General features: G+C 35.9%; 1 protein-coding gene across 1 annotated transcript in view; it reads right to left on the bottom strand.

Moving 5' to 3' along the window:
- Positions 1–20,263, bottom strand: part of NDST3 (N-deacetylase and N-sulfotransferase 3) — a 223,764-nt gene that overhangs the window by 18,354 nt on the left and 185,147 nt on the right. The window contains exons 7-10 of the mRNA XM_010364853.2: positions 16,873–17,055; positions 14,017–14,113; positions 7,161–7,284; positions 3,085–3,259 (exon numbers count right to left, since the gene is read on the bottom strand). Coding sequence (XP_010363155.1) covers positions 3,085–3,259; positions 7,161–7,284; positions 14,017–14,113; positions 16,873–17,055 — 579 coding nt within the window. The remainder of the gene's footprint in view (positions 1–3,084; positions 3,260–7,160; positions 7,285–14,016; positions 14,114–16,872; positions 17,056–20,263) is intronic.

Below are 20,263 nucleotides of genomic sequence, written 5' to 3'. Positions count from 1 at the left end.
GAGTTATTTATTTTGAAATTAATAACTGATGAAAATGTTTGCTTGGAGCCTCCGGATTTGAAGTTATGATACTTATGGGAGTAAGTTTTGGAGAATTTATCTGGTAGAAGTTGAATTCTTATTGATAGGATTCCTTCACCAACATTACTGAGTTGTTTCTTTAGTGTACGTATTTTATTGTGAAAGTAAACTTTTGAAAACTGTGTTAATGGCCCCATTCCCGCTCATAAGCAAACCATGTATAGTGTCCAGTGAATATCCATAATAGACAAGCACTCTACTATCTCTGCCAAATAGTTTTGCTCCATCTAGTAATGCAGTTTTAGATTAGAAAAGGCCTATCAGCTCTTTTAAATGAAGAAAGTACTAGAAAGTCTGACATGCACATTATCTGAAATCCACAGCTTTTATCATACATTCCCTGGTATCTAAAAGCCAAGATTATTTTATCTAATGGTAACCTTTGCGGTGAATCAGAATCATTTATTGTGCAGAAAATGCAGAAAGTAGCAATCCAAATAGGAAAGTGTTTCATAATGGCTCAGGCTCAGGCCCATGGGTTTGAGGAAATCACCTTTTCTTTAAATTGGCCAATAAATATTCAGGCTTAGTGGTGAGCTGGTGGATGTTTACCACATCTAGTTGAATAGCAAATTTTCTGCAACTGAGATTCAAATCACTGGACTACAAACTCTGCTAGACTTTGTTAAGGCCTGCATTTTGCCACTGTGATTTATTTGTAATATTTAGGACATTTTGTTAGCTGGCAGCCTTAAAGCCTTCTTTTTCTGTAAATTCTATATTTTTCAGGGACGAAGTGGTTGCCAAACTCCAATTTTCTTCATTTTCTTGGCGTCAATTAAGGCTTATTTTTCTTTTCTCCAGATACTTAGTGGAAAAGGTAAAAGTTGCAAAATCAAATCAGGCAATTTGCAATTTGCTGTATGTTTTGATTTAAAAGATGGCTTCAGGTTTGGCATGAATGATTAGTATAGAATTATGGATTTTTATGGATCTTAGCTTTCCAGGATGTCTCCACTCCCTATTATTCAGATTATTATAAAAATGCCTATCTAAGATTTCATCTGCTTTTTGTGACCTTTCCCTACTATGTTCCTGCCACAAAACCTTTTCCAACAATCTGTTCTTCCTCTTGTGAACTTCAACAACTGCTTTTGTTAAGTAGCAAAAGGACTCAGTAATGAGCAACTTTATTCTCTAATATTGTAATTGTCAAGAACTTAGCTGTTTTAAATCAAATCAGTAAGAATGGAACATCCCACTCTTGTAGGGAGGATCTAAGCTATGTGGGTCACTTTAACACAGGGAAGCATTCATATATCCAGCCTACTTGCAGATTTCAGATTAGAGGTTTTCGTACATAGAACATTCTGCATTTGTCTTAACATTATCGTTTCCAAGAAAATAGGACCCTCAGTCTGCTTTTCAGCACTGACCTGATGATAACTCCTTTACATAGCTCTGCTTTGCACCTATGAAAACACTTCTTCATTTTAATTTTACCTAAATTTCTCTCCTTACATATCTTTCCCTTATTTAAGAAAGTGCCCCATGGTTCTGGTGTTTGGGCTTCTCTGCGACAGCCATGAATTAATCTGTCCTTTCCCAGCTGGTCTTTGTCAGGTAGGCTTTGTCGTTCTGAAGGAGTCTGTATGTCAATTGATTATTACTTTCTAATTTATATGCTTGTTTATACATGTTTCTCCAATTAGGCTGAAAGCAATTTCAAGTATAGCATCACATTTATTTTTCAAATCACACTTAGAAAAAAACTTTGCATATGGTAGCATATTATTTGATGAATGGATAAACGCATGAACAGCAGGAAAGCATTTTTTAAAATTGCAAACCTGAGAAATGAGAACTAAGGGTCCTAGAGACTAAAGACACTGACTCCATCAATTTTACTATGTTATTATGTTAATTTTGACTGCTGCTTATTGAACCCTTCCAACTGGTGGTTAAACTATCACCGAAACAAGTTTTAAAAGATTGTTTCCTATTTTTTGCAATGATTTATTAGAAGTGTATTTGATATATATATTATTACTAGAGTTTGTTAAGTTATTTCAAAGTGAGCATTTCTGTGCAAGGTTCTAACCAACATCAGAAAACAATGGCAACGAGTATACAAGAAACATTTAGATGTGTTAGGATCTCAGGGATGTAGAATTTTTCTCTTTTCTTTTCTTTCTTTCTTGTTTTTCTTTGGAGATAGAGTCTCCCTCTGTCACCTAGGCTGTCGTACATGGTGCAATCACAGCTCACTGCAGCCCCAGCCCCCTAGGCTCAGGCGATCCTCCCAGTTTAGCCTTCCGAGTAGCTAGGACCACAGGTGTGTGCCACCATGCCTGGCTAATTTTCTTTATTTGTAGAGACAGAGTCTCCCTATGTTGCCCAGGCTGGTCTTGAACTCCTGGGCTCAAACAATCTTCCCATCTTCCAAAATGCTTGGATTACAGGCATGAGCCACCAGGCCCAGCCTAAAGATTCTTATATATATTAGTTTTGCCACTAAGCTGTTTCTTTAGTACAAGCAGTTGTTTAAGCTCTTTTAGAGTCAGGGTCAGCAGTCTATGGCCTACTGCCTATTCAGTAAAGTTTTATTGGAACACAGGAATGCTTATGCATTAACATATTGTCTATGGCTGCTTTTGAAATAAAATGGTAGAGTTGCAACAGAGACTGTACAACCCTCAAAGCCTGAAATTGTTGCTATCTGACTCTTTATAGAGTACACATGTATCAGATGAAAAAATAATGATTTTAAATTATTACCTTTAAAATGCAGATATATAGAAGCAGAGATATAAAAAAGTACATAATATTTTGTTATATTTTAATTTAGTTTTTCTTATTGCATTAATACATTTTATTAAATGAAGTGATTAAGTTAATAAAATAAGGACAAAAACTTAATGGAGGAAATTTCTCAGTGGAAATCAAGATAAACTTGTCCATTTTTCTGTAGATATCACACAACTAGCAAATCTCTTTTGTGAAAACCTGATGTAGTGGGCATTGCTAAAAACAATGATTGGATTTTATTTGCATTTTCCTTACCTGGTACCAGGAGTATGCTCGGTCTGAAGGGTCAATGAGAATGGTGATAATCTTGGCTTTGGGAACCAGAGAAGCAGCTCTTTTAGGGGCTTCCTCTGAGTGGAAGTAATTGGCACTCTTCTCAAACAAAAAGTCAGTGGTGACATTAGATGGGACTGGGAAGAAATCCATATACCTAGAAAAGGAATATTTTTCTCAAAATAAGATTCTGGTTTATACTCATATTCTGGTGACCAAAGATGTTAAAGTGTCCCGCAAATTCATGTGTTTCCTAAACAAAAGCTTTTTTCTTTACAGCATTTTTCCTCTATAGTTAGCAAGAGAAAAATATCCAGAACACTAATAATGTGTTTGGAAGATATTTTTCTAAGTATATTTTCTTTATGTTTTGCTTAATTTCAGGAAAAAATATAAGTGATAACAAACACGTAGACACAGAATGATCAAACTGCAACAGTGATCAAGCTAGCTGTCTCAAATGTGTCTAAATGTAGAAACACTGTACAGAGAAAATTTCAAGTACTCAAAAAGAAAATTGTATTAAAACAGATGATATGTTCAGTTCAGACATTTTAAAAGGATTTAGAGAAAATATTTTTTACTTTATTGCAAGTGAAATAATTTCTTTTCCACAAATGTATTGTGCTGGTATTATGTTTACTCACATAGTGTCAAAGATGCAGAGCATATCTGGTATAAATATTGCTTATTTGCTTACTTTTTCTCATATAGAGCCACTTATGTCTCTCTTTAGTATAATTATAAGAGAAGTTTTAAAAGTTTGTATATTCCAAATATAAAATCCTAACAAACTTCCCAAGGTCATGTTCTATATCCTCACCGGTAGACAGAATTCAAATTACCAGCAGAATGAACACAGGGATATCTATAGTTTCAAGCACTGAAATGTAGGATTTCATTTAATGTTCCACCTGAATAAAAGTTGTCAAATACAACTAATTCAGCATATGATAAGAAATATTTCTGAAGCACTAAGGAACATCTTTTAGAGGAAAAGGGCTTTTTTAGAGCGACTGTAAAAATATAGCTTCTAGGAATTCTTATATTTTATAATAATGGCCTCAGCCTCCATTGCCACCCCCTTCAATTCATAAGCCATTATCACACTGGGCTACCAAGACAAGGTAATTCAATAATTACTCAACAAAAAAGTCATTAATATTCATGAAATGACCTGTTTTTTACAGTGTCTTGTTTTCTTTTGACCAAAAGATCACATGAGATGTTGTTAGATTTTTGACTGAGATCATATCCTCAAACATGATAAAGCTTCTGGTAGAATTCCAGTTGTTAACATATTGCAAAGTTTAGCTGGTGCAACACAGTCATATCTTGAGATTCAGAGCAGTAAAGAAATCCTTTCATGTTGTCTGGAATTGGCTTGTTGGTGATATGTAATTCTGGCACCCTTTTAGGGAGAAAGAGATATACAAAAATTTCTGGAAGGTTTGATGTGCTATTTGTTCTGGTGTACATTCTATTTACAGAAAGTGCCAAATTTCAGGATACTTCTTATGTAGAAGCTCACACTGGTTCCAGGAGTGCTAAGATTATTTCAAGTGTCTAGTGGTATCTTATTTGGTCCAAGCTTGTCTCAAACCTGCTTGTTCTGAAAAAGGCTTCAAAAATCACAAAAAAGAGCAGAAATTTTAGCTTCTTAAACCTGCCCTACCTAGCTAGAAGTCTTTTATATCTGCAACAGTTTAGGCTTTGAAAACCTCCTCAAGCAAGTCTGGATCTTGGACCTATAATGTGTTGATTTTGCCAGGCTCCAGGAGCTCATGGAGAGGGCAGGGCACAGCTCGTTGGCTTATATGTCCGCATCTTTCTAGTGTAGTGGCTGGCACTTACAGGCACTTGAAAGATGTTTGATGAACAGAGAAGCAAAGAAAAGATTCATATTTTTAGTATGGGACCTGGAAGCTCCACAAATAGGCTCACATTTAGGGAATGTAAATTCAGGTTATTCAAAGAGTTAGTGAGCAAACTGGAAGTGTTTTAACAATGCGGAGGTTAAAAGCAAATGCCTCCCTTAAGGTTTTCTACTTCTATAAAACATAAAACTTCAGCATTTTCTTTTACCTGAAAAATGGAATGTTTTTTGCAATACTCCACATTTATTCATTTATTTGTTATTTGGGTTGACCCTGAGTATTTCTTACTTTTTTTTTTTTTTTTTTTTTGGAGACAGAGTCTCATTCTGGCTGGAGTACAATGGCACCATCTCAGCTCACTACAACCTCTGCCTCCCAGGTTCAAGTGATTCTCCTGCTTCAGCCTCCTGAGTAGATGGAATTACAGGTGCCTACCAACATGTCCAGCTACTTTTTGTATTTTCAGTAGAGACGAGTTTTGCCACATTGACCAGGCTGATCTCAAACTCCTGACCTCAGATGATCTGCCCGCCTCGGCCTCCCAAAGTGCTGGGATTACAGGGGTGAGCCTGTGTGCCCGGCCAGACTTTTTGTTCCTATCAGAGTACCTAGCCACATGATGATCAAAACATATTCTTGAAAGGTTTATGGTAAAAAATTAAGAATAACTCTTGCAATAATTTTTTACCATAAATTTTTCAAAAATATGTTTTTTGAAAAAAAGTCCTAGAGAATCCAATTATTGACAGGAATGTAATACTAATACATTCCTGTCCACCTCCAAAGCAGTTTTTATTCAGTCCTTTTAGTCCTGATGTTAACATCATTTTATTCTATAATTATATACTGGCATATATATTTGAGTCAGTGGTCAAATACAGCTGAAGTAGTCGATGGTTTCTTTCTTTTCTTTTTTTGAGACAGGGTCTCACTCTGTCGCTTAGGCTGGAGTGCAGTAGTGCAATCACAGCTCACGGCAGCCTCAACCTCCATGGGCTCAGGTGATCCTCCCATGTCAGCCTCCCAAATTAGCTGAGACTACAGGTGCACACCACCATGCCTGGATAATTCTTGTATTTTTGGTAGAGATGGGGTCTTCCTATGTTGCTCAGGCTGGTCTCAAACTCCTGACTTCAGGTGATCCACCCACTTTAGCCTCCCAAAATGCTGGGATTACAGATGTGAGCCACTGTGCCTGGCCACTGTTGATGGTTTCTTGATTTTCCAGTTGTTATTTAACACCACACAATTAATCAAAATATCAAACCCTGAATTGAAAAATTGGCAGTGAGATATACTTAAATCCTAGTAGGTGCTCAAATTATACTCAATCCATTCATTTTCTTTTCTATTCTGACTTCTCATAAGCAGCTCCTCAGGGGGTTGATAATTATAAAATCGAGATCATGCAATCTGACAACAGAGATATATATGACTATGCTAAAATACATGCAAAATCTATTTAGCTGTAGAATTATTATAATTCACTCATTTATACCACTCTCTGTCCAGCATTACACCTTCATAGCAAGACCTTTAGATACATTTTATGGTTAACATGTTAGTTTGTACCATCTATCTCTACTACATGACTGTATTTTGTGTATTCTGACATTTTTACTTTTTAAATGTTTTCTTCAGATGGTTGATATATTTCTAATTTTGATTCAAAGGCAAACATTAAATTCTGTGTATTGTTGATAGTTTTTTTATAGCTTTGATTACTCACATAATATACAAACGTTTCTAGTTTTATTTATTTATTTTTCCTTTTATGTGCCAAAGAAAATAGAAAAGTACACATATTGGCTACAGTATCACTTAATAAAAAGTGCACAAGAAGAAAAAGATATGAAATTTTTTTCCCCTTACTAGTAGAGAGGAATTAAATTTCTGAATATTATGCTATTCTTCTGACTTAATATCTATAATTACCATCAAGAAAATTAATGACAATTGAAATTTCATGTGATCTTCTTGGGGAAACAAGTCTCTTTATAAACTGAGAAGAGTTTGTTCTGAAAAATTTCTGAGCCCCTTTATGATATTCAATCAATTTCCAAGGCACAGAGGTTAACTTTTATTTGTGACTACAAACTTAGATGTTTCTAAATATTAGTGCTAAGTTTATACTGTGCACAGTACATAAACTTTTAGATTTATACTAATAACCCATCTTACCAATCAATCCCCCTGTGGTAGTTATTTCTATTAAAGAACTGTACCTCCTCAAAGGTTTTTGGGCTGGGGGAGTTACTAAGGATGGAAGGATGCATAACCAGGAACAAATACAAAGCAGTGGTACCTGGAAAGATAATAGAGGTTCAGAAATTAATTAAATGAAAACACAATTTCCTATGATTAGCACTTTAAAGTCATTAATAAATATTACAATGATCCAAACAGAGTTGTTACAACTACTCCTTGAAATAACTTGAATGGATAATCAGCAGTTTAACAGAAGCAGGTTCTAAAAAAATGGAGATAGTGTGGTGTGAAAATAGGCCTGTTGCAGGGATTGAGAGAACTGGCTTTCAATCTCAGTTCAATGACTGATTTGTCTGTGACTTTGTCTTTTAGCTTCTGTTTGTCTCAGTTTTCTTTTTCTTTTCCTTTCTCCTTCCTTTCTTCTCTCCCTCTCTCTCTCCTTCCTTCCTTCCTTCCTTCCTTCCTTCCTTCCTTCCTTCCTTCCTTCCTTCCTTCCTTCCTTCCTTCCTTCCTTCCTTCCTTCCTTCCTTCTTTCCTTCCTTCCTTCCTTTCTTCCTTCTTTTCTTCTTTTTTTTGACAGTGTCTTACTATATTGCCTAGGCTGGAGTGTGGTGGTGCAATCATGGCTCACTACAACCTTGACACCAGGCTCATGGGATCCTCCTGTCTCAGCCTCCCAAGTAGCGGTGACTACAGGCATGCACCACTGTGCCAGGCTAATTTTAAAATTTTTAAAAATTTTTTAGTAGAGATGAGGTCTCGCTATGTTGCTCAGGCTGGTCTTGAACACTTGAGCTCTTGCAATCCTCCTGCCTCGGCCTCTTAAAGTGCTGGGATTACAGGAGTGAGCCACCTCTCTTGGCCTGTCTCAGCTTTCTTAATGGAAAATCACCTGCCTACTTATTTCATAGATTTTCTCTGAGAATGAAAAGACATGTACCTGAAGACATTTTGACAGTAATAAGGCACTATATAAATGAAAGATATTATTATTTAATATATTACATTACCAAAATCAATACTTGGATTCTCATATTAAGTTCTTCTTGAGGCCTATGAAAGCTAATTAAACTCAAGACAGAATTTAATCTTTCCACAAGTTTGCTTAAGCTTGAATGTACTTATATTTTTATAAAAGTAGTATCAAAAATTGTGTAAATTGCTAAATTTGAAAAAAAAGTGCCCTTTCTTAGCGACATAACTTACAGAATTTGCATTTACTGGGGAAGAGAACGGTATATCACAGGTACGCATATGTATTTGTGACTATTGGGGAGCAAGGGTGTGATTTTTCAAAAAGTGAGCAATGTCATAAACCGTACAATTAGTGTTTTATAAGACTAAATGAGGAGATAAAGGGTGCAGCTTAGTTATTCTGGTACAAGAGAAAGTAAGGCAGTTTGGGTTCAGTTTGTCAAAGGTTTAGCCATGTATTTAATATTTGTAACTATGACTGTGTTTAAAAGATCATAATATAAAAGCATTTCTACATGTTGGCTACCCCTAAGAGAGAAATATACTATTATTTACACTGTTGTACAATCTGTGGAGCAGGACTTGATAATTATATTCCAAGTCAACAGCTAGCGATAGTAATAAGACATGGCCTTGTAATATTTCTCTCACTTGGAGAAATTACTACCCTAATTTTGCTTAGTAATTATGTCATGTTGCCATTTGTACAAAACTTTGAATTTTCTTATTTTTCAGATAAGCTTTCTTTCTTTTTTTTTTTGAGATGGAGTCTCGCTCTGTTCCCCAGGCTGGAGTGCAGTGAGCTTTTAACAAGCCCACCAGATGAATCTGATACATGCTACTTAGAGGAGCACTGTTTTAAGGCAAGCTTGTGAAGCACATTTTTACTTTGTGTATCATAGATTACTATGATAAATAGTATTTATTTACTTAAATGGTATTAATATGGTATTATTAATAGTACTAATTAAATAATAGTAGTGTAATTACAGCACAGCCCTATCTCAGTATCTCTGACTCAGCAAGTCTTTGTTATAACCCAAGAATTTGCACTTCTTTTTTTTTTTTTTTTTTTTGAGATGGGATCTCGCACTGTCCCCCAGGCTGGAGTGTGCTGTGGCGGGATCTCGGCTCACTGCAAGCTCCACTTCCCGGATTCACTCCATTCTCCTGCCTCAGCCTCCTGGGTAGCTGGGACTGCAGGCACCCACCACCACACCCTGCTATTTTTTTTTTGTATTTTTAGTAGAAACGGAGTTTCACCGTGTTAGTTAGGATGCTCTTGATCTTCTGACCTTGTGATCTGCCCGTCTCAGCCTCCCAAAGTGCTGGGATTACAGGAGTGAGCCACCGTGCCCGGCCCAGATAAACTTTCTGTAGTATTTATTTACTTAAATGGTATTAATATGGTATTATTAATAGTACTAATTAAATAATAGTATAAATAGTATTAATATGATAGTCTAGTATTTACTTAAATAGCATTAATATGCTAGTATTTATTTAAATATTATTATTATTATTATTTTTGAGATGGAGTCTTGCTCTGTTGCCCAGGCTGGAGTGCAGTGGCATGATCTGGGCTCACTGCAACCTCTGCCTCCTGGGCTCAAGCGATTCTCCTGTCTAAGCCTCACGAGCAGGTGTGATTACAGGCTCCCGCCACCATGCCCAGATAATTTTTGTATTTTTGGTAGAGACAGGGGTTCACCATGTTGGCCAGGCTGGTCTCGAACTCCTGACCTCAGATGATCCACCCACCTAGGCCTCCCAAAGTGCTGGGATCACAGGCATGAGCCACTGTGCCCAGTCCTTAAATAGTATTAATATGGAAGTAAGGTAGTATTTTAGTGTTTATTTACTTAAATGGTACAAATATGGCAATATTTAAGTAAATAAATACTATTTAAGTATTTATAAATTAAGCTTTCTTTAATATTTATTTACTTATCTATACAATAGAAAAATTGTTAAAATAACTGTCAACAACAATATTGTCTTAAAAAATGAATTGAAAGAGGTAATCTTCCTTTGGTTAGATTATATCTGAACCAAACAATGAACACTTTGTAATCATAGATCATTATAGGGAATAAAACATAATAATCTATGACATACAAAGTAAAAATGTGCTTCACAAGCTTGCCTTAAAACAGTGCTCCTCTAAGTAGCATGTATCAGATTCATCTGGGGGGCTTGTTAAAACACAGATAGCACAGCCCTATCCCAGTATCTCTGATTCAGCAAGTCTTTGTTATAACCCAAGAATCTGCACTTCTTTTTTTTTTTTTTTTTTTTGATACAGGAGTCTGGCTCTGTCACCCAGGCTGGAGTGCCGTGGCACAATCTCGGCTCGCTGCAAGCTACGCCTCCCGGGTTCACGCCGTTCTCCTGCCTCAGCCTACCGAGTAGCTGGGACTACAAGCGCCCGCCACCACACCTGACTAATTTTTTTGTATTTTTAGTAGAGACAGGGTTTCACCATGTTAGCCAGGATGGTCTCGATCTCCTGACCTCGTGATCTACCCGTCTCGGCCTCCCGAAGTGCTGGGATTACAGGAGTGAGCCACCGCGCCCGGCCTGCACTTCTAATAAGTTTTCTGGTGATGCTTATGCTGCTGCTCTGGCAACCACCCTTGAGAATCACTGACTTAGAATAACTGTGAAGCAATATATAAAATTTATTGGAGGAAAAAAGCTCCATTACATGAAATCCATAGTAAAGTAGAAAGAGCATGTTCTTTGAAGTCAGGTAAATTCTAGGATCAAGATTTTTATTCTTGTACTTACCAGCTGTGTGAATTTGAACAAAAATTATTTAACCTCTCTTGAGTCTTAGTTTTTCCATCTATGTAGTGGGGAAGAAAATACTTAGCTATCAGTGTTCTATGAGGATTAGCGAGGTAACCTAGGTGAAATCACCTAAAGAGTGCCATATCTGAATAGCTAAAAGGCATTTTTCAGATAAAAACTTTATTGAGATATAACTTAGAATTATAATAAATAAATACATTAAATACATTTAAATCTCAATTATACACATGAGATATAATCCAGAAAAATGCATGAGGAATTTGTAAAATTAAAAATAATAAATATTTTTGGAAATAAGTATTGCCATTATAATGTGAGAAAAAAAGCAGAGAGATTAATTCCTTTCTTAGATCAACTGAAAATATTATTTTCTGAATCTTATTTTTAAGAATTATATTAAATACATTTGTTCACTTTTAATAGCGTTTCATGATCAGCATTAATTAGACAAACAGAAAAAATGGATGTAATCTAATAATTTTGCATAGTCAGTAAAAGGCATAATGAAATGTATCAGTGTTAAAAAACTGTTAAGTTGTGGTTTCTGAATTCTGTCTTTGCCTGTACATATTCTTGGGTCTGAATAAACTGTCCTGCATATATATTTTGTGAGTGGTAACTCAACTACATAATCATAGACACACATTTAAATAACCATCTATAAATCTTCAGTTTTATATTTTTTGTGAGTCTTAACACTGAAATATTTGAATACCGATAACTAGAAATCTGTGCAAAATTATCCAGAAAAATACTTTTTATTTTTCAAGACAGAGTCTCACTCTGTTGTCCAGTCTGGGGTGCAGTGATGCAATCTTGGCTCACTGTAACCTCTGCCTCCCAGGTTCCAGCAATTCTCCTGTCTCAGCCTGCTGAGTACCTGGGACTACAGGTGCACACCACCACGCCTCGCTAATTTTTGTATTTTTAGTAGTGATGGAGTTTCACCATATTGGTCAGGCTGGTGTCGGACTCCTGACCTCAGGTGACCCACCCACCTTGGCCTCCCAAAGTGCTGGGATTACAGGTATGAGCCACCGCGCCCGGCCCAGAAAAATACTTTTGACAAAAGTACAGTTAAAAATGAAGCTATTTAATTCTCATGTCACTGATATGAGAAAATACTTTAATTAAAAAATCAATTTCACAAAATACGGATATATACAGCAACATGAATCTCAAAAGTATTATGCTAAATGAAAGATGTCAGATACAAAAGACTACACACTACATGCTTCCATTTACATGAAGTTCTAGAAAAGGTAAAACTGTAGTGGTAGAAAGTAGTTGCTTGTGGCTGGGGATGTGGTGGGGATCGGGGGGGATACACTGCAAAGGACAAGGATAAATTTTTTTTAGGCTGACAACTGTTCTGTGCTTTGAATGTGGTGGTGGACACAACTGTGTGCAATGTTCAAAATTCAGCTAATTGTACATTCAAAATGGGTGGATTTTATTGCATGTAAATTATATACAACAAAACTGGGAAAAATCAATTTCTATAAAAAAGTATCAGTTTCTATAAAAGGTCTTTTCCAATGACAAATGCCATATCCAAATTGTAACAAACACTTGGAAACCCAATTGAGTTTAAGAGGACAAGTGATAATTCTACCATCTAACCATGATATCAAAATGTCTGCATATCCAGCACAACACGAGGGAAGTGAATACTGCAGGACTTTCTAAAGCAAAATGCTACCAAGCCTTCAGGATGTGATCAGTCTTGACAAATTTATGTGATGACAGTGGGAGTTCACTGAAGAGATTTTAGTTTAAATGTTTTCCTAGTTGTCTTTTCACTTTAGATAGATAAGGACAAGTGAAATAAATGACAAGAAAAATATAAGCATTTGCCATATTTATTATTGTTTTCAGATCGATATCTGCAAATGACATTAAGGAAAAAGATGAACATGCTAAACTCCCTGTGTACATTGCACAGAATTTTCCTCAGTTATTTCTAGATCAATGAGGAGAGGAAATGTATTCTCCTTAGCAAGCAATATGATGTTCACTGTTTTCTGTGAAGCCAGTAACCAAGGGTCCCAAATAATTTATCACGCAGGATATAGCATGAATGTCTGGTAGTTTAAAGCTTCCATGAGGCTTCGTTTTAATATTGATTCTTAGAAACAAGAAGTTTATAGGCCGGGCGCGGTGGCTCACTCCTGTAATCCCAGCACTTCGGGAGGCCGAGGTGGGCAGATCACAAGGTCAGGAGATTGAGACCATCCTGGCTCACACAGTGAAACCTGGTCTCCACTAAAAATACAAAAAAATTAGTCAGGCATGGTGGCGGGCGCCAGTAGTCCCAACTACTCGAGAGGCCGAGGCAGGAGAATGGCGTGAACCTGAGAGGCGGAGCTTGCAGTGAACTAAGATCACTGCCACTGCACTGCAGCCTGGGAGACAGAGCGAGACTCCGTCTCAAAAAAAAAAAAAAAAAAAAAGTTTATGGGGAAAAAAATTGCACATCATTTTTAAGAAAAGGTGCAAAAGATTTCTCCTGGGTATGAATAAACACCTTTCTTAGCACAAAGTTTTGTGTATGTCTAGGAATTCTGCTTGTGAAATATCTTTTAGACTTTTAAAAAATAGTCATCTCTGCAAGAAAGTTTACAAATAAACAATATTAGGAAAATGGCAGCCTAAGGGACTATTTTTCTAGCAGGGATTTATTATAAAGAGTTATAGGTACTTATCTGTGTCCCTCTTGACTTTTGATATAATCCTGTCACTGATTAGCTTTGATTTTAGAAGTGTTAATTAAATACTTTTCAATTAAAACATTTGGGGAAAAAAAACGTGCTACCAAATTGACTGCTGGATATTTGAACAGTGTGACATCTGTTTTATTCTTTTCACCTAAAAAACACTTTGTTAAGCATTTAGGTACATTACTGAGCTAAGTGAAAATTATGTCAGAGAAAAACGTCATTCATTCATTAGGAGTTATGGGAGGTTTACAAACTTATTGTGACAATAACTAGTCATCAGAAATTTTACACTGGTTAATCATAACATAAAAAGTTCTCACCAGTTTTCTGGGGTCCTATTACCAAGAATTTTGGTAAGCGATCGCAAGTTTTTTCTTTAGACCAAATATCTCTGTGGCGTTTGTCATCGCAAGGATTCTAAATGGGAGAAGAACATAGAGATGTATTTTTTTCATGAATGTGTCCATTGTGTGCCAGCTTTTCCAACTTGTGTTCTTACGCACTGGGGCCTATTATGGGGAGGGGGGAGGGGGGAGGGGGGAGGAGGGAGGGATTGCATTGGGGAGTTATACATGATATAAATGATGAATTGATGGGTGCTGACGAGTTGATGGGTGCAGCACACCAACATGGCATAAGTATACATATGTAACAAACCTGCACGTTATGCACATGTACCCTAGAACTTAAAGTATAATAAAAAAAAAAAAAAAAAAGGAAAAAAAAAAAAAGTATACCAGGAAACGCTGGGATAAAAAAATAGGCTCTTTTTAAAAAATGAAAGCCCTGAAGTGGCATCATGGAAGTTCTGAATAACTCCCTTCCATCTTGATGTTGAGAGTCTACAGAGGAGGCTGGAGAGGCGCAGTATTTCCACTTTGGGTAAACAGTCTCAAAGCATGAACAGTTTTTTTTTTTTTTTTTTTTTTTTTTGAGACGGAGTCTCGCTCTGTTGCCCAGGCTGGAGTGCAGTGGCGCAATCTCGGCTCACTGCAAGCTCCATCTCCCGGGTTCCCGCCATTCTCCTGCCTCAGCCTCCCGAGTAGCTGGGACTACAGGCGCCCGCCACCACGCCCGGCTAGTTTTTTGTATTTTTAGTAGAGACGGGGTTTCACCGTGTTAGCCAGGATGGTCTCGATCTCCTGACCTCGTGATCCGCCCGTCTCGGCCTCCCAAAGTGCTGGGATTACAGGCTTGAGCCACCGCGCCCGGCCAGCATGAACAGTTTAATTGGCTACTAGCAGTTCTATTAATTTTTAAAATAGTTTACTGGGCAGAGATTATGCTTCCTGCTAACCTAAAAGATGATACACACTTAGTATTCAATATATAACTGAAATATAAGTTGTCAGATCTTTATTCTACGTAACTTTGAACTTTCCAGCTGTGCTTCAAAGGGATAGGGATCTGGCAAAAATACTACTATCTAAAGAGCAGATACCTCTCAGCTGCCATCAAAGCTTGATGAATGTGTATTTAAAAACATAATTTTATAGGCTATGATGCTAGAAAGTCCTAAGTTTTAGCAAAAGGGAATAATGAGGGTGAACCTTAGGGATTCTGCTTTTGGTCTATAATATTTAACGCCAACATCCACCACACAAGTCCTACTTAGAACACCCTTCATTTTAAGAACAAAGTATATATTATGTAGAAAAGGAGGAAGAATTACAGTACCTTTAATATTATTTCAGGAATGGGCAAACAGTACCACTTTTTATTTTTAGTCAGTTAATACCATAGGTATGTGAAGTTAAATAAGACTTCTGCTTATTTTTAATAAGCAACAGATGTTAAGACTAAAGTGAGAGTATTCTTTTTGGCTGTTCTTCTGAAAAAATAGTTTAAAACTTGTCACCTGAAATAATGATTTCAGTTTAAAAGTGAGGTTAAATTAGCAGGAAAATTGCATGTCTTTCCATTGGCTAACATTTGGTGATGTTTTGTGGTAGTTAAAATGAAAAGATGCTTGTTAAAATGAAAAGATGCTTGTTAAAACAACGGAAAAGTAATATGCAGTCATAAGTCCACAACCACCAACCTTAACCTGCTAAATGTGCAGTTATATTATGGAGTTACCTGTGTGTGCTCAGGAGGTAATCAACTTACGGTTGAAAGCTGAATGCATTGAATATAAAGTTCAGAGTTAACAAATTCAATCTGTGGTAAAAATTTACTGAGGTCTACTTCTGATGATTGTTACTCTTTTACCATTAGCTCTGTCTGTAACTCTAGTAGCGTTGAAAACAGTGATTAGGAAGCACAACTTTTGAAGCCAGATGTCCTACAACTGATTCCTGCTCTGCCACACACTAGCTGTGTTACCTTGCTTAATTGACTCAGCCTTTCTGTGCTTCAGTTTCTTCATCTGTAAAATGCAAATCGTAACTGTACCTACCACGTAAGGTAGTTGTGAGGATTAAATGAGTTAATACATGTAAAGTGCCCAGTCTGACATATAGTAAGCAATATGTAATTATTTGCCAAGATTATTATTTTTCACAGATCATGGAGTGGACAATTTAAATTCAAAGTTGTTCCTGCAATTAATTCTATGATACATAAAAGTCTATGCTTTGAAATCTAGGTTACCCCCAGGGTCATCTGAATATGCCATATTCATGTGGTATTTTATCTTAAGAAGCTCAGTGATTTTCCCATGAAATGCTTTCCCCCATATTAATTCCCAATTAATACTTCTGAAAGCTGTCCACATTCGGTGGCTGTTGGCTGTTGGTGTACTTCATGGTTCAGAAGGCAGATGTCAGTTCTGAACTTTTCTCAGAGATCCTTTAATATGGTTTAGTCATTAGAGATATGGACATGTGTTCAAAGGCTACCTGCCTAACGAAAGACCTGTTTAGCATCTTCTACTCTTCTAGCCTATTGCAACCTGTAGATTTATCTTTCACTCCTGATTGAAGACATTATATCCACTGAATCCGTCACTGAACTTTCTGAATCCCATGATTTCCAATGCGCAAGGGAACAGGGAATTGGGTGCAATATGTAGCAATGATAAAAGACTACAGTTTAGGAAGGAGTAGTTTCTCAAATTTACTAACATTTCCAAAATGCAGGTTTTTTCAGGTGGCTTCACTTTTCACATTTGGAATATCTCACAGAATTATGTTCCTGGAATTAATTGGTTATATCAATGATTGAATTAATCTTACCTGCCAGAGAGGGTCTTTCTGATCAGGAAACAGCTCAAAATACTTGTGGGCCAGTTGTACTGGAGGCAGAGTCTGAAGTCGCAGGTTGGTCCAGCTCTTCACAAAGTTGGCCAGATTAACAAATGTATATAATCCCAGTCGGTCATTCCCATAGTTGGACAAATGTGTCATGAAAATGCTGATCTGAAAAAAGCAAATGAACTTCAGTGTAAATAACATTTATTTTGACACTAGAGGGCAGTATAATCACAACGATGCTAGTTTTTTTCCTTAAGTCTGCGCAGGGTTTCAATTCATGGCATGTTTTTGGATTTGGGACATATCCCTGAAACCCTCATTATATTAATACATACTGGAGGATGTGTTATCAGCAAGACTTGAGCATTTTTTCCCTGAAATTTTCATATATTTCATAACAAAAAATACATTCAACATCAATAGCTGCCGTATACCCATGTTGGTGCAATAAGACTGATGTTGAATAACATAACCTGTATGTTTCTCAAGCCCTTTTTCACATTCTTTAGTTCCATTATTCCCAATATAAAACACCTCCTTTAAGAAAAATCTTTAACTCTTGGCTAGAGAAAATTGACTCTTCCTATGAAAGCAGCTGACCTAGATTGAATCCATGCATTGAAAGAAAATCACAGCAAGTGTGGGAAATTTTTTATAATAAAACAAATTTGAACTCTGCAGGTTAGACGGTATTGGTCTGGGATGTAAATGTAGAATGAGTATTTGTAAAACTATTGCTTTAAGTGAATGCAGATAATTTTTGTTGGTTAGTGTTGACAAATGAATTCTTCTGCATGAGATTTTTAATGGCAAAGAAAACCTTTGTGGCATTTATGCTGCTATAAAAAAGATCATAAAAATAATTAATGTGATAATAGTACTTTCGGAAAATATATAATGTCATATGAATGAATGGTAACAATGGTTTACTATAATCATAATAATGAGTTTAATAGGTCATTCATGAAGAGACTGAAAGAAATATTCAAGAAAATTTATTGAGGTAATGTGACAGAGCTGAAAGAAAAAGTTATACTAAGATTCAATACAATAAAAAAGAAAAATGTAATTACTTAACAACTATGAATAAGTGGAAGTAGTAATATCCTATGGAACAAATCCTGCAGGCTTTTACATAAAAAGCTTCATTGCGATCAAGAATATTTGCATTTCTATTCACTCTGCCTGAACATATATTAAATCTTTGAACTTTTGCAAACAAAATATTTTGTGAGTGATTTAAAATAGCTATCTGTTCCGGCAGACTAATGTAGTCATAGAATTGGGAAATAAGCCTTTTACCATTTTGGGTCTTTCTAAAAAAATGAGACTTTAAAAATTAAACCTTCTGGTTATTTTTTAATAGTAACTTCAACACTGTGACTTAAATTTCCTCTTTTTCTCCTGAAAAATTTATCAGAACATTAGGTGATTGAGAAACTTATGAAAATCATTCTTAAATTTTGAAGTTTTTTTTTCTAATGTCTGTTGGAGGTGGTCTTTACTCATTTGTTTTACATGCCACATTTTTCAATGTACCTTAATAAGATAGCAAAATGATACTTGTGTTCACCTTCCTCCTAAAATTTTTTTAAATACAATTTTAAAAACGTGTATTTTTAACCTGGTTAGTAAGTTCAAATTTCTTGCTTTATTTTTATGAAAGCTTTGTCAGTAAGTCTGTATGTGTCATATTTCTTTAATATCTGCATGGGACAGAAAATGGGAAACAGAGATACTATATAACCTTGTGACACTAATACATTTGAAATCCCTTTGAACTCACTTTTTAACTTCAGAAAACATTTTTATTCTGACAATTAAAGCAGAGAGCTACTCTCTACCTGCATGACCATGGAAAGTAAAAAAAATGCTACTCTTTCTGATAAAGACAGACAGAACCCAAAATGAGTTATGAGCTGGTAAAGAACATTGCTTTTCATGAAACTGAACCTGATTTGCAAGAATTAAGGTGACACTTATAAGGTGTTGAACTTAGTCCTGTAAAAGAAAACCTACTTAGCCTCCAAGCATGGAACTTTTCCCAAATGTTCAATTCTGTTTTTATATTCACACTTTAGTATAATGCAAGGTGCACCACAAGCTAAAGGATGGTTTAATGTTTTTGTAATGCATGCCACCTTATGATCCTTTTAGACTTTGGACTCAAGCCTGAGATTTGTTTTGTGCTCCTAAAGAAATACAAGGCCATAAGGGAGTATAATTTGTCGGGATATAATACATTTCAATTTCTTTTTGAACTTTTTTTTTTCATGAATCACAATATTTTCTCTAGACATGGAATATTGCACATCTTTTGCTGAACATGTAACCTCTAAGTTTTCTTTGTTACTTTTTTGTTAGGAAGGTATGCACATTAAGCAGGAGAATTGACAAAAACAGATATATAACAAGAATGTTTTGGTCAAAAAGTTAGCTTGCTTTCTAGACAGCATTTCTTCCTTACCTATGTACTGACCTATGACATTTATAATGTCATTTCACTTCTTGGTAATTCCTCACCTGACAACAATTTCTGTACGGCATAGAAAGAAACAAAGACAAGGCTTGAAAAGGCTGCTAGATCAGGAGAAGTAGATATTAGTTTTTTCATAAAGATGATACTTTTACAATTTTAAGAGTACTTCAGGACTGAGGTTTTATTTTTGTTTTATTTTTTTTTTAAAGATGGAATTGGTCAAAATAAATTATTTTTATTATACTTGTAGATTCCAATGAGAAGGAAAGTGTCAATAGAAGTGACAATTGCATTTATAAAACAATTTTTGCTATAAACACACTATGAGTAATTAGTTGTCACCAAAAGGACTAATTAGCTGCTTAAAACTCACATCATTTGAAACTCTGCCAAAGGCATAATGCTTATTTGACTAACAACTGAAAAAATTCTTTCTAGTCTGTGAGATACAGATGTGTATAGCAAGATGGTTATCTGTGAATTTTTTTCTGTAAAAAGGGAAAAGGTAAATGTCAAATACCACATAAGTTAGTATTTATGAGAAAGGAAACAGATACTGTTTGTCAAAGTGTAACTAAGAGAAAAGTGTGGGAAGCTTTATCTGTACTTTCTAGCATCAACCCTGTGGATCCATTAAGCTGTAGGTATGGGGGGATGCATGGCTCACTACCAAGAATAAAAAGCAAAACATAGGTCCTGGTGCAAACACTGTTGACAATACAGTAAGTATTCTCTTTCTGTGGAGAAGGCTGGGAAGAGGAGAGGAAATGTGGATGTTAAAAAGTATGCTAGTTATTATAAACTATGCCTTTCATGACCATGCTGCTCAGTTGAAATCGACAAATATTTTTCTGATTATTCTGCTATTTGCCAGATGCTCTGCTTCATTCTGAG

This window comes from Rhinopithecus roxellana, chromosome 2 (assembly GCF_007565055.1).
Source record: "Rhinopithecus roxellana isolate Shanxi Qingling chromosome 2, ASM756505v1, whole genome shotgun sequence".
NCBI classification, from domain to species: Eukaryota; Metazoa; Chordata; class Mammalia; order Primates; family Cercopithecidae; genus Rhinopithecus; species Rhinopithecus roxellana.
This window is presented reverse-complemented; position numbering and strand designations above follow the sequence as displayed.